The 13,183-nt window shown below is 51.1% G+C and overlaps 1 protein-coding gene across 2 annotated transcripts in view; it reads right to left on the bottom strand.

Moving 5' to 3' along the window:
- The window catches only part of UNC13A (unc-13 homolog A), a 58,384-nt gene extending 47,382 nt beyond the window's left edge, over window positions 1–11,002 (bottom strand). For both annotated transcript variants that reach the window (XM_044253952.1, XM_044253953.1), the window contains exons 1-3: window positions 10,867–11,002; window positions 1,713–1,742; window positions 985–1,084 (exon numbers count right to left, since the gene is read on the bottom strand). In XM_044253952.1, coding sequence (XP_044109887.1) covers window positions 985–1,084; window positions 1,713–1,742; window positions 10,867–10,888 — 152 coding nt within the window. In that variant the 5' untranslated portion in view covers window positions 10,889–11,002. The remainder of the gene's footprint in view (window positions 1–984; window positions 1,085–1,712; window positions 1,743–10,866) is intronic.
- Between the last annotated feature and the right edge of the window lie 2,181 nt (window positions 11,003–13,183).

Genomic DNA, 13,183 nt, shown 5'->3' with positions numbered 1-13,183 from the left:
CTCCCAGGGCTGTGGGGAAAACAGATTTAATCAAAGTCTTAGAAGAGGACATAAAATGTGTTGTTGGTGATCATCAGAGAAGATGGGAAGTAATATGAGGCCCTGAGTGGCTCCAGGTTGAGGGGAGGGTCCAGGTCTTGAGTTCTTTCAGTTGTTAGGCAAATACTTATTGAGCCACCTGCTGTGTGCCAGGCCTTGTCCTTGGCATGGGGGTGGGACTCACAGTGGAGACAGAGACCAACTGGGACCCACCCTCCTAGAGCTCACTGTCGGGAACCAAGAACCAGAAATGTGTCGAGAAATCACACAAATGACTAAAGTGATATTTGGTGGCTAGGTCTGAAATTACTCTCCAATGGCAGCTTGAGGATGGTGGTCAAGGAGGGCTTCCCTAAGGAGGTGACTCAGTGGAGATTCGAAGGATGAGAAGGACCCTGCTGGAGGGAGGGGGAAGGAGAGAAGAGCAAGCGAAAAGGTCCTGGATGGGAAAAAGCTGGACATGTTGGGGGAATGGTCCAGAGGTGGAGGTGACTGGGGCAGGTGAGCCAGGAGTGATGGAGGGAGATACTGGCAGGTCAGAGGGGGCAGGCCTGGAAAGAGGGTGTTGTGGAGAGGAGTGTGGGTTTTGTTCTGAGGTTCACAAGCCATGAGCCACGGGCAAGTTTAGAGAGTGACAGGATGTGATTTGCAGTTTTAAAAATATCCCCCTGGCTGCCTGGAGGAGAACAGATTGCTGGGAGGCAGGAGGCGGGCAGCAGCAGGAGGCCAGGGGCGGAGGCTGGCGGGCAGCAGGGACTTGGCCGGTGGCCATGGAGATAAAGGGAAGCAACTGGATTTAGGAAGGGCTTTGGAGGCAATGCTAATGGCTGGACATGGGGCCGAGGGAGGAGGGAGTGGAGTCCCAGATGACATGCAAGTGTCCGGCTCTGCTCTGTGGGACCAGCGAGGTGCCAGGCCATGCTAGCCCAGTCACCGCAGACTCACAACATGAAATCCTGCTCCCAGCTGGGTTGGCTGCCCCGCACAGCGATGGTCGTGCTCTTGACATTCTGCACCTTCAGGGTCACGTACGTGTTGAATTTCTCTGTGGTGGTGAGAGTGGATGTCAACACAGGGGTTCGGGGACACCCTGTGCCCATTCTTGAGCTCTAGATGACCCTGCTGTGATCCCCCAGGGTCTCCGTGTATTTGGGGCCTCAGTCCAATAACGAGGTCAAATAGACTGAGCTGTTTCTGTGCTTAAACCCCAGAGTCCCTCCCCGCCAGTCCCGCAGAGCCCAAGGGAAGGGTCTTGGTAAGGGAGATGTGGAATTTTGGGATGCCTAATCTTGCTGCTTAGAAATTACTGGGTACAATAGCTTTGGGTTTTTAGCTGGGAAGACTCAGGCCCCAGATAGTAGAACAAAATTGGCAGAAGGAAACTCACTTCACTTCTCTGAGCCTCACTTTTCCCACCTGTAGACAGATCTAAGTATCCCCACCCTGTCTCTTAGGGTCCTGGGAAGGGCCCCTGACTCAAGGTGAACACCACCTCCATTGGATTCTCCAGGAGATGGCTGGGGAGACTTTAGGATTGCAGGCCAAGTCTGACACTCTGTGATGCTCAGCAGACATGCAGCCCAAGTCCCCTATCACTGGCTCAGACCCTCTCCGCTATCTCTCCAAGACATGGACAGACAACACAGGACAGGGCAGGAATAGAGGCCACTTACCTTGAGCACCATCAAACTTGGCTTTTTTGACTGTGGAGAGAGACAAAGAAAGGGAAGGGAGATGGGTAGAGAGTAGGGAGAAGAGAGAGACAGAGACACAGACACAGAGAGACACACCAAAATAGAAATGTAACAAGAGAGACAGAGAGGAGAGAGACACAGAAAGAGTGAGCCAAAGAGGAAGGGCAAAGATAGAGAGCAAAAGAGACAGATCAAGAGACCAAACAGAAGACAGAAACAAAAGCAAGATCAGGAGATGAGATCAGAGACAGAGACAAAGAGACAAGGAGACAAAGAGAAACAGGAAGGAGAGGAGGGAGGCAGGGATGAGAGGGAGAGAAAGAAGCCATCAGACAGATGAGTACAAGCAGACCTAGGGGTTGAAGGAAATTTGGATCCTGGGCATAATTTCTGTCCCTCATCCCTCCCCATCAAACCCATGCAAAGCTCCCCCACCTCCAGCTGTGCCTTTACCCACAATTGAACAGGATTCAAAAGAAGGAGCTGAGCAGGGGATAAGAGGGGCCTCCCACAGGAAGCCCTCCAGGATTGCAGCAGAGAGAGAACAGTTGGGGAAGGAGAGAGGGATAGAGAGAGGAGAAAGACAATCGCCAATGACCCCCTCCACCTGTCAGGCTAGGGAGACTTCTCCTCCAAGTATCCAGCTCAGTCTGTCCTACCAAATGCTCCAGGGGTTTGAGGTCTAATATTCAAAGGGGACTGGGCAAGATGGAACAGAACAGTCCAGAGAGTTGGCTCCAGAGTGCCCACATTGCTTGTCTAGCCCAACTTGTTTATGAAAGGTGAAACCCAAATATACATCAGGATCCCATGTGGTCCAGTCTCTTTATGTTTCGCATCAACTCACAGCGACTTGAAGCAATTCCACTCTTTACTGGCTTTTCTCACAGGATATTAAACTTACTTTCAACATCTCTCGTACCCTGCAGTTGCCCCCACCATCCTTCTCTACCATTCACTCTGTCTCCACCCAAAACCAGCTCCCAAACTGAGCTCTTTCCCCTGCTTTCTACAGTTCTGCTTTTCTCCTTTTCAATGAACATTTTTGTTTGTGTAGGCAGTATAGGCACATTTTACAAAATCCATGGCATACAATGAGAATAAGGCTCTTTTCTACCCCAGTCCTCACGATCCCATCTGGTGCAATCCATGTTACTAGGTTCTTGTAGTGCTAGAGATAGACGGTCTCTGATTCGGCGATTGTGTGCGTGTGTACATTATTTTATTTTCTACACGAATGGCAGCATGCTACACCCTCTATAGAAACTTTCTGTTTCTCAGTGCATCTTGAAGAGTAGGTGAAGTAAGTTGAAGGATAAATTCCTAGAAACAAAACTGTGTTTCTATTTTTTCTTTTCTTTTGAGAGTCAAGTTCAGCCCTTTTCTGGGAAAATGCCATGGTCTCCCATCTTGGGTTCATATCTCTGTCCTCATCACTTGAGTTTCTGTCTTGCAAAAGCACCCGAATGAAACCAGAGAAGAGAGAATTGCCATCAAGGGTGAGGGACGTGGAGTAGTTCTAAACACTTGCCATAAATACTGTTTGTTCCTGTTGTAGACAGACGGAGTACGTGTCTGGTGGGCGGGGGGCGGGGGGGGGCGGATTGTAGCTCAGAAGTACTAAGTGAGCTCCCTAGAGTTGCAGAGCAAGAGAGAGAATGATTATCTTCCTATGCCAATGCCAGCCCTCCAAGAAAACCGAAACTTTAAATGCAAATGGGTTGTGCATTATACTTATCACACCTGGGTTTGGGTTTGGGAGGTTAGAGTGCAGACAAAGCCCTTGGCTGGACATTGGGAGCAATGAGCACCATTTCAGCACGGAGTCAGGTGGACCCAGGTTCAGCTTACAGTGCTGGGAAAGTGAATCCCCCTCTCTCGACCTCCATCTCTCCGTCTCTCTCTTTCTGTTTTTCTAGATCTGGCCTTCTCTCTGTTTTTTTATCTTTGTGTCTCTATCTCCCTTTCTCCTACACCCCTAAATTAGTCATCGTGTGCTATCTTTCTTACCTCCTCATTCAAGGCACATAACTTCACATGTAAAGGCCCCTCTCCTGAAGACATGCTCAGCTTCTGTCCCACTGGACCCCTCTCATACCCTCAGCCTCACTCAGCCCATAGGGAGCTCAACTTCCTGCCTCTCACCCCTGGGGCTGAGCGAAGCTCAGGGACACTTAGGAATATACCTAGCAGGAGCTACAGACCTCCCTTCTAGGGGAGCTCCTGCTTGCACATCTGGCGACTGTGGAGCTGGGAGTGGGGATGATGCAGAGGCAGGGGCAGGGCAGGGAAGAAGAATGGTGAAAGAGACACAGACAGGCTGAGAAACGCACGCACACATGGAGGGATCAACATGGGGAAAGAAAGAGAAGCAGAGAGGAGGGGTTAGATGACAAGTCATGCGAGTCAGAGACAGAGACTCAGAGACACAGAAAAAGAGAGACACACAGACGTCCACCAGGGAGGGCCAGCAAAAAGAAGAGGCAGAGTTGGAAGGGAAGGGTTGGAGGGAGAGATGAGGGGCTGATTGTTGTCTAGCCAGGCCTGGCCCGGGCCCGGGCCTGCAGCTCCTGCTCTGTATCCTTTTTTACAGACCAGGGGCAGGGCTCAGAGAGGAGACTGATCATCTAAGGTCTGTCCTCCATCCTCTCTTCCTGGTGGGGGATGGGATGTCTCTGTTTCCCTCCTCTTGCTTCTGTTTCTCTTCCTTCCCTTCTCCATCTGTCTCTGACTCTTTCATCCCCCACTCCCTCAGATTACCCACTTTCCTCCTCCTTAAGCCTCAGTGGGCCAGAGGGTAGTGAGCTCAGTTGGGGCCCAACGGCAGTGGGGTGATATTGGGGGGTGCTCTACCTGAGGCCAGGCTCCGGCTCCCAGGCTCCTTCAGTGAGTCCAGAATGAAGACCTCAATATGTGTTCATCACTGGGAACTCAGAGGGAGGAGGGGGAAACTCAGAAAGAAATTAGGAATCAAGAAAGGGGCTCAGAATGGAGAGGAGCATTCAGAAGGGATATGGGGTTTGGGGCAGGGCGTGCAGGAGAGAGGACTAAGGAAGAAAGCTCCAGAGCTGGAGGAAGGTCTTGGTGGGGGAGGGGACTCAGGAAGGCAGAGGAGCAGATGTCATCAGAGGTGGGGCTCAGAGGAGGAGGGGATTTAGGCAGGGGCTGCTGGGGCTCTGAAAATAGACCTAGTCCATCTCCTTCCGTCTTTCTAGGCAATAAATGGTCCGAGTCACTGTCGCCTTCACCACCACAGCCATCACATCTCTGCCCTGCCACTTCCCCCTGCTTGCTGGCGCTGCTGGAACTCGAGCTGGAGCCGAGCTGCAGTATCGGGGTCACCGGGGCGGAAGCACCACCCCTCTCCTGCCGGCTCCTGGTCACACGCACAAGGCTATTTATAAAGTGGGCACAGAGGGCGTGGGCGATGCGACAGCTGGGAGTGGCGGGTGGAGGAGGTGCCCACTGCCCTCCCCTCTGACAGGCCAGCGGGAGACACTTCCTCACAACTGTCAGCAGCCTGCACGGCCCTTGAGGGCCCCATCAGCCCTGACTGATTAATGTGGTTACATAGACAGATGCTGGCCAGGGCAGAATCAGTGGCAGTGGGAGCTGGGGCTCAGGCTGGAGACTCCCATAGGCTCTGCCAGGCTCTGGGACTCTGTTTCTGCATCTGGAAAATGGAGCAAAGTAGGGCCTTCTCCCCTTCCGCTTCCTCACATATCCCTTCTCTTCCTGCTCCCCTTTCTTTTTCATCATTATTAGAATTGGCCTTATTATACTGTCATAACCAATATTTTTATAATTACCATTACCAATATCATTACTATTTGTATTATTTGGTGGGGTTCTAAGTGTGCGGGTCCAGATGAACCTGGATTCTAATTGAGACAAATTGCAGTCTTTGGGCACCTCCTCCATGACCTTCCAGGCCTGGAGTGGGGGCAGGTGAAGAGTAGATGCCAACCATCAAGGGAAGTGCCTGAAAGCCCCTCTTTGGAACATGTCAGAAGACACTACAAGATGGAGAAAGAGGGAAGGGAAACAAAAAAATTCAGAAATCTATTTTAAGATGTTTGGTGGTTTTATACGTGATGTTGATGGCCTACATGGGCCTTGTGGTAAGGACACTGGCCCCACGGGCTTTCAGCTGGGAGAGAGGGCTTTCACCCTCCATTGACAGAAATAAGCCAGAGCCCGACAGAAGACTTCGGTATAAAACATAAACACACCAAGAACATTAACAGGGATTTCTCTCTGTATTTTTGCCAGGGGCTGCCACTTAGAACAAAGCCTGACATATAGTAGGTGCTCATTATATTGTGTTCAATGAAGTAATGACAGAATTTCCTCCTCCAGCAGCCCTGTCCTAGGATCAGCCCCATTGGCACAGGCGGGCGCTGTCCACGGTGTGGAAGGCGCTGTTCCTGCTCTGTCCACGGTGCTGAATCCCTGTCCCTGCCCAATTACCTCCAATGAACTTGGACGTCTTTTTACATCCTGTATACTACTGAGCCCTCCTCAGGCCTGAGAACGCAGTGAGCTCTCAGGAAATGTCCTACACCCACGGAAAGCTTTTAGTCCCCATTAATAAAAACACCATCATCGATTTTTCCTGTCATCGGCTCACACTTACAGACCCTTTCCACAGATGAGGCATTGTGCCAAAGACTCTGCGTGTCTCATATCACCGGAGTTCTAGCAAACCTAGGCAGTGGGTACTATTCATGTGTCCATTCTACAGATGGGCACACTGAGGAATGAAGAGGATAAAGGGCTTGCCAGGAAGTGGTGGTTTTAGGGATTTGAACCCAGGGCTGGTGGACTAGGGATGTCCTGATTGGCACCTCACAGAGGAACCCCATTGTATGTGGGGAAAAAAGTGAGGTACAAGTTAGGGAAGGGGCTAAGATTGCACTCCTGAAGATGAATCAGAGCCAACCCTGGAGAGTATCTTATGAGTACAGTGAGAGCAAAGACCCAGATACAAACTCCCCCAGCTACATGGTATCAGAAACAAGGTAGCCAGGAGCAGAGGGGTTTATGGAGACTTCCTGGGAGAGGAGCAGAGGAAGAGTCACAATGAATCAGGGAGAAATGACACATCTCTTTATTGAGTGGTTGAAGGAAGAAGGTGATCCCAGGACAGACTCTCACCCCATGAAAGGGACTTGGCTTCCCTTCCTCCAAGAAGAGGCTCAACTTTCACTCCCAAACCCCAGTAGGCTGTGGAGTCAGATAGATACATTTCTGGCTCTGTGGCACTAAGCAAGTTGTTGAACGTCCCTGAGGCTTGGTTTGCCTCTCTGTAAAGTGGGTTTCTGTGAGGATTAGAGAAAGCAGTGGACAAAAAGTCCTCAACACCATACTTGTAGAAAGCCAGATAAATGGAGCTTGTTGTTGATATTATTAGTTTATGAATTTGCTAATTGTATGCAATATTTATTCATGAAATATTTATGGAGCCTTTGAAAACATTGAGTGGCCTGGCAAAATGTTGTAAGGTACATAAGAAGCTCTAGACCTGAATACTCATGACCATGATTTTGAATGTGCTGTTCCCTCCACCTAGAGCACCATTTCCCTTCTGCTTAGCTCCCCCTCATCTTCAGAGACCCAAGCAAATGGATGTTGGGGGGCGGAGGCTGCAGGTAAAGACAGGCTTCCGTAAGGAAGAGAGTCCGGGATACCACCTTCCGTGGCTCCCTCAGCCCTTCCCTGTTCCTCCCACTCTGACTCCACCAGCATGAGGCCAGAATAGTGCTGGGTCTCCAGGAACAGTGCCTGGCATAGAGTAAGTGCTCAGCTAATGCTTGCTGATTAAATAAATGAATAAATTCATGAAGGAAGCAGGTGGTACTTGGCATTTGCAGCCTCAGGACTCTACCAAGCCCTGGCAAGTGGATTGTGGGGGGAAGGGGGACATTGGGACTCCACAAAGATAAAGAAATGAGAGGGGGCAGAGGCAAGACTTATATTAGGTGTTGTCCTATGTCCTGCTTTCAGGTATGTATGTAAGAGTTGGCATGTGTGTATGTTTGCATGTGTATCTGTTAGTGTTACCAGGGCAGGCAGGTGTGTATATATGTACATATGTGCATGGAAGGACATGTGCTTACTTGTACCATCTGAATGCAAGTGATGATCTGTACATATGTGTCAGGGAGTACAGTGTGACTGTATGTGGGACATGCTAGTATGTGTGAGTTTAGGTATATGAGGACTTACAGGTGATAATGTCAATTAGAAACATAAGTTGTGTGTGTATGGATGTGTGTGTTATACAGTTGTATATGGAATATACAATATGGAATGTGTATTTGTTTACTTGTGTGTACTCACCAGCATTCACCTGCTGGAAGGGGCTGCTTTGAATGTCCAGGCAAGTGTCTTCATGCGTGTACACATGTAGCCTTGGCATGTGCTTAAGTGTACACATGTGTGTTTCTTGAGATTGGGGTCCTAACAGGTATACCTAGGTATGTGCCTGTATGTCAGGGCATGAGTGGATCTTTATGTGACATGGATATTGTGACCGTGCATCAAGCATGTTCAGATACACACATGTCTGTGTACATGCATGTGGACACACTTACCTTTATTTCAGGGGCCATGTCTATGTGGCAGAGTGGCTGTGTCCCATATACATGTGTGTGTTCACACACACACACATGAATGTGCACATGTGTCCATAAGTGTGCATTCACAGGCATGTGGTCTTCATGGAGCTTTGATGGATGCTGGGCATTATTGTCGACACAGACTGTCTGTGTATGAGAGTTTCAGTGCATGTGTGTACAGGTGTGGGCAAACATGAGTGGACCTCTGGTTGGAGGTATAGGAATTTCCTCATCTCCAAGGATGAACTCAGACCCACGGAAAGGCCTCCCAGCCCAGCTCCACTGCTCCCCTTCCCCCCCTCCCCTCCCATTCAACCCCTCATCCCCCTGGCCTCCCCACTCTGGGCATCACTCCCCCCAGTATTTCACCCTGTCTCCATTTATCCTGGTCTCCCCCTCTGCCTCTCCCTTTCTCTCTCAGTGTTATTCCACCCACCATACATCTCAGGGTTTTACTTCCCACCCCACCCATAGCCCTGCCCCTCCCACCAACACCCCTTCACTCTGCTGGTGATTCCCTTCCTGTAAGTTCCACAGAATCATCCAACATAATTCTTCCCCCAGGCCTCTGTTTCTGGAAGCCTCACCCTTCTTACTGCCCCCCCCTTCACACCACCTCCGCAGTCCAGCCTCCAGTTTGCGTCAGAGTTAATGGTGAGATTCCCCACCCCCCCCCACACACACAACTAGGCAAACCTTCTCACGGAACCCAACTTGGAGGATGTGAGGCAGGGTAGGGTGGGGGTGGGAGAAGCAGAGAAGAGAATCAGCCAGGAACACTCACATTGACCCCCTCCTCCAGTGCCAGATGCTGCCCCCCACCTCCTGGCCCCCACTTTTAGGCAACTTAGAGGAGGGGAAGAGGCCAGTAGGGGGTTTGGACATTCACCTTCTACTTCCTTTAGGCCTAGCCCCTGGCAGTTCCAGGGGATCCTCTGCACCTTCCCATTCCCTTAACTCCTTAGGTCAGGGGGTAGTTGGCTTTTGACCTATGGGCCTTTCTGTCACCATCAGATACAGTTGGGGAAGAGCTCAGAGAAAGCAGGTCCCTGCCCCTTTAAGAACACCCGCGTCCACGCCTGCCCAGCCCCGCGCGACAGCACTCTGGAAGTCGCGGCGCGGCAGGGAGCGGGCGGGGCAGGGTTTGTGAATGGAGCGACAGAGGGGGAAGGGAGGAGGGGGAGGGGCGGCGGGGGCGGTTCCCAGATCTGGGCCTGTTCACTGGGGTCCAGGCGGAAGCCGGTGTTCAGCTGTCTCTTTCTCTCTCACATACACAGCACAATCCCTGCTGCCTAAGGTCTCTGGAAGCCTGACATCTCAGGCCTGGCCAACACACTTCTTCCCTGACCTCAGCCTTCTTGGAGGGAATAGGTGTGAGTGAGGGGGGTGGACCCCAGTCCTTGAAACTCAAGGTTGAGACCTCTATAAGACTTGAGCCCCTGTTCGTCATAACCACCGCCGCCCAAGGTCTCTCAGAGCCCGAGTTCTTAGCAGGAATGCTCAGGACACACGAGTCCTGACGGGCTGGGTCTGCCCTCACTCCAGAAGTCCGGGGCAACGATCATGTCCCTCCTGTGTCTCTCTCCCCCACCCCAACCCCAACGCAGAGCGTGGGCCTGGGCGTGGGCCTCGGTGCAGATGGCGTTCGGCCCCAAAATAGCTCCACCCCACCTCTCCCTACCTCGCTTCGGCGCAAAGTGGGTGAGGTGAGGATGCTGGGAGGGGTGCAGACCTACACTGCACCCTCGAGGGGTCCGCTCCCTATGGGGAAGGCCGGTTATGCGTTTTGCGTTCTGAGTGCTGGAGGGAGTGGGGAGTGGGGAGGCCCTCAGGCGATTCCCCCAGCCCCAACTCGGGAGTCAAAAGAGTTAAAGCGAAAAGCGCCCTCAGACCCTAGTCACAACCCTCCTAGGACGTAGGGAAGGGTCTTCCCCAGCCCCTTCCCAGGACTCTTTACACCCAAGGCTGGGAGGGAGATTCCTAGAGCTCACCGTTGTCTTGATAGTTAAACCCCTTTACCCAAATCTTACATGCTCAGGTCTTGGAGACCCCTCCGTCTGCACTCCTTTTCGAATTCTGAGGCTAGTTCACGTTCCTGAGGACCCACAGCCAGTTCACTGCACAGGACTCCTTCCAAGTACCTTACATGATTCATTCGAACTACCCAGCCCAGCCCCTTCCACACCTAATGACCTGGTCTACACAGACTCCCCAGTCCAGATTAGGGAGTCAGATAGAGCCCCAGGTCCCTGCTGGCGTCCACAAGGGCCTCCGCGTTCAGCCACGTCCGTAAGACCCCCAGCAGTGGCCACCAGGATCCCCTGAGAACGCAGCTACATCTGCACGGATCACCCCCTCAGGCGCCCTGATGTGTCTACAAGGGCTGGCTCCCCTCTCAAAAGTCCAGCCGCGTGTACTCGAGTCACCCCTTCAGAAATCCAGCCTCATCCACACGGACCCCGAGCCCCGTCCGTGTCCAGACGGGTCCCCAGCCCCGCAGCCTTGCCTCCTACCTCCAACGCAAAGTAGAGACATGTCTCCGAGGTCGCCGGCGGGCCGGCTCTGTTAGGTAGAGCTTAGTGGCCACTGGGCTAGGGCATGGCCGGGGCTGCAGCCCGCGCTCAGCTCACGCCGGGGCCCGGCCTGTGCCGCCGGCCATCTTGGTTCAGCACCGGGGGTGCGGACAGCTCCTGACGTGGTGCTGATGTGGGGCTGGCGGGCGGAGCCCAGGGACGCCTGATGGGGCGGGGGCGCTGCAGGCTTGGGGGAGCTTTAAAGGGCCGGAGCCGGGTGAGGGTTCCCCGCCCCCAGGGCTTCCCTACCAGAGGGACAGAGAGCAGTCCCACTCAGGTTCCCTAATGGTTCTGCGTGTTTTCATCTCCCCTGGAATCGCTCTGTGGGTTCTCTGGCTCTCTCTTGAGTTCTTTGCTGTCTCTCTGCTTTCCCTCTATTCTTCTGTCTCTGCTTTCCCTCTATTCTTCTGTCCCTCTATTCTTCTGTCTATGTCTCTCATTGCCTGTTTCTCTATCTCTTTCTCTCCCTGTGTCTCTCTGTTCCTCTTTTTGTCTCCTTGTCTCTTTTGATCATGTGTCTCCCTCTGGTCATGTGTCTCCCTCCCTGTCTAGGTCTCCTTCTAAGTATCTGTTTCACTCTTTAAGCCACTCAGCCTGTGGATTTTTGCACACGTTCAGACTGGATCCCATCCTTCACTCCTTTGTGTAACTGGCAAACTCCTATTCATGCATCAATACCCTGTTTGAACATCCCTTCTTCCAGGAAGACTTCCCTGACGGACCCTACCCTCTGAACTTCCTCAGCCACCAGCTCTTCCCCTGACTCAGCCCTCACTCCAACACATCTCTGCTCTCCAGGGCTCCCCACTTACCTAGCTGGGCAGTTCCCTGTGTGTCCAGTTCCTACAAACCTGTTCACTTTGCACCTCCAGTGTCTAGAACAGCACTAGAAACTGAGCTCCACAGAATCCCCTACCCCCAGCACACATGAAGGAATTTCATAAACACAGAAGGTACATGGAGTTAGTTGCAAGTGAGGTCTGTGCTTAAAACCCAACTGTGGGGCGCCTGGGTGGCTCAGTGGGTTAAGCCGCTGCCTTCGGCTCAGGTCATGATCTCAGAGTCCTGGGATCGAGTCCCGCATCGGGCTCTCTGCTCAGCAGGGAGCCTGCTTCCTCCTCTCTCTCTCTGCCTGCCTCTCTGCCTACTTGTGATCTCTCTCTGTCAAATAAATAAATAAAATCTTTAAAAAAAAAAAACCCAACTCTGATTCTGATCCCAAGCGTGATCTTGGGCAAGTCATGTAACTACTCTATGCCTCATTTTCCCAATCTGTAGAATGGGAACAATAACAGGTCTTGCCTCACAGAATTGCAGATGTTATGTAAGCTAACAACTGAAAGAACTTGGAATAGTAATGTATATTATTACCCATTGTTGTAACTCTCATTGCTTTTCCAATTTTTATTACATACTGATCAGCCCTAGGTAAGGAATAAAAGGCAGCAATGATAGGCTTGAATAAAGACCATTACCACCACAGTGGAAGACCCCATGGGCCTCTCCCCTACCTCAGCATCCCTCCCCTCAGAAAGAAGAACTACCTAAATTTTCTTTTTCATCCCTCTACTTTTCTTTCCAGTTTTACCACATATTTATCAACAAACAATACACGCTTTCATTTTGTGTGTTTGGGGACTTTATGTAACTAGAATAAAATGATCACATATTTTACTAACTTGTTTGTTCAACATGATTCTGATATTCTGATAGTCACCTACATTTCTGCGTGTGCTCAAATAGATGCATTTTTCACAGCTCTACAGTATCCTCTTGGTTTACTATACCTTTGATTATTTATCTACTTTCCAGTTGGTGGACCTTAAGATTGCTTCCACTTTGAGTTTAAAAAAAAAAACCCACAAACTTTTATAGTCATTCTCGGAAATGTAGGCTGGCACTCATGCTAAGATTGGTGGATTGTAGGACACCCACGGGCTCAGCTGCACGAGATAACATCAGATTGTTTTTTGACATGCCTCCAACTATTTTTATCACACTCACGCCATAGAAGCATTCAGTTGCTCCACACCCTGATCAACACTTGGACAACTCCCAGTTTTTGAATCATGCCAGACTGAAGGGGGAGAACTGGGGCCTCATTTCGGTTTGATGTGCTTTCTTACTGCTCATGAGGGGGAACTTTTCATGTGATTATTGGTTTCTTCTTAGCATAAAATGCTTCAAGTATTTTTATCCGCTTTTTAAAATATTTTATTTATTTATTTTAGAGAGAGAGCACACATGTGAGGAGGAG

The sequence above is a fragment of the Neovison vison genome, chromosome 6, assembly GCF_020171115.1.
Source record: "Neovison vison isolate M4711 chromosome 6, ASM_NN_V1, whole genome shotgun sequence".
Lineage (NCBI taxonomy): Eukaryota > Metazoa > Chordata > Mammalia > Carnivora > Mustelidae > Neogale > Neogale vison.
Note: the sequence above shows the minus strand (reverse complement) of the source record. Positions and strands in the feature narration are given on the sequence as shown.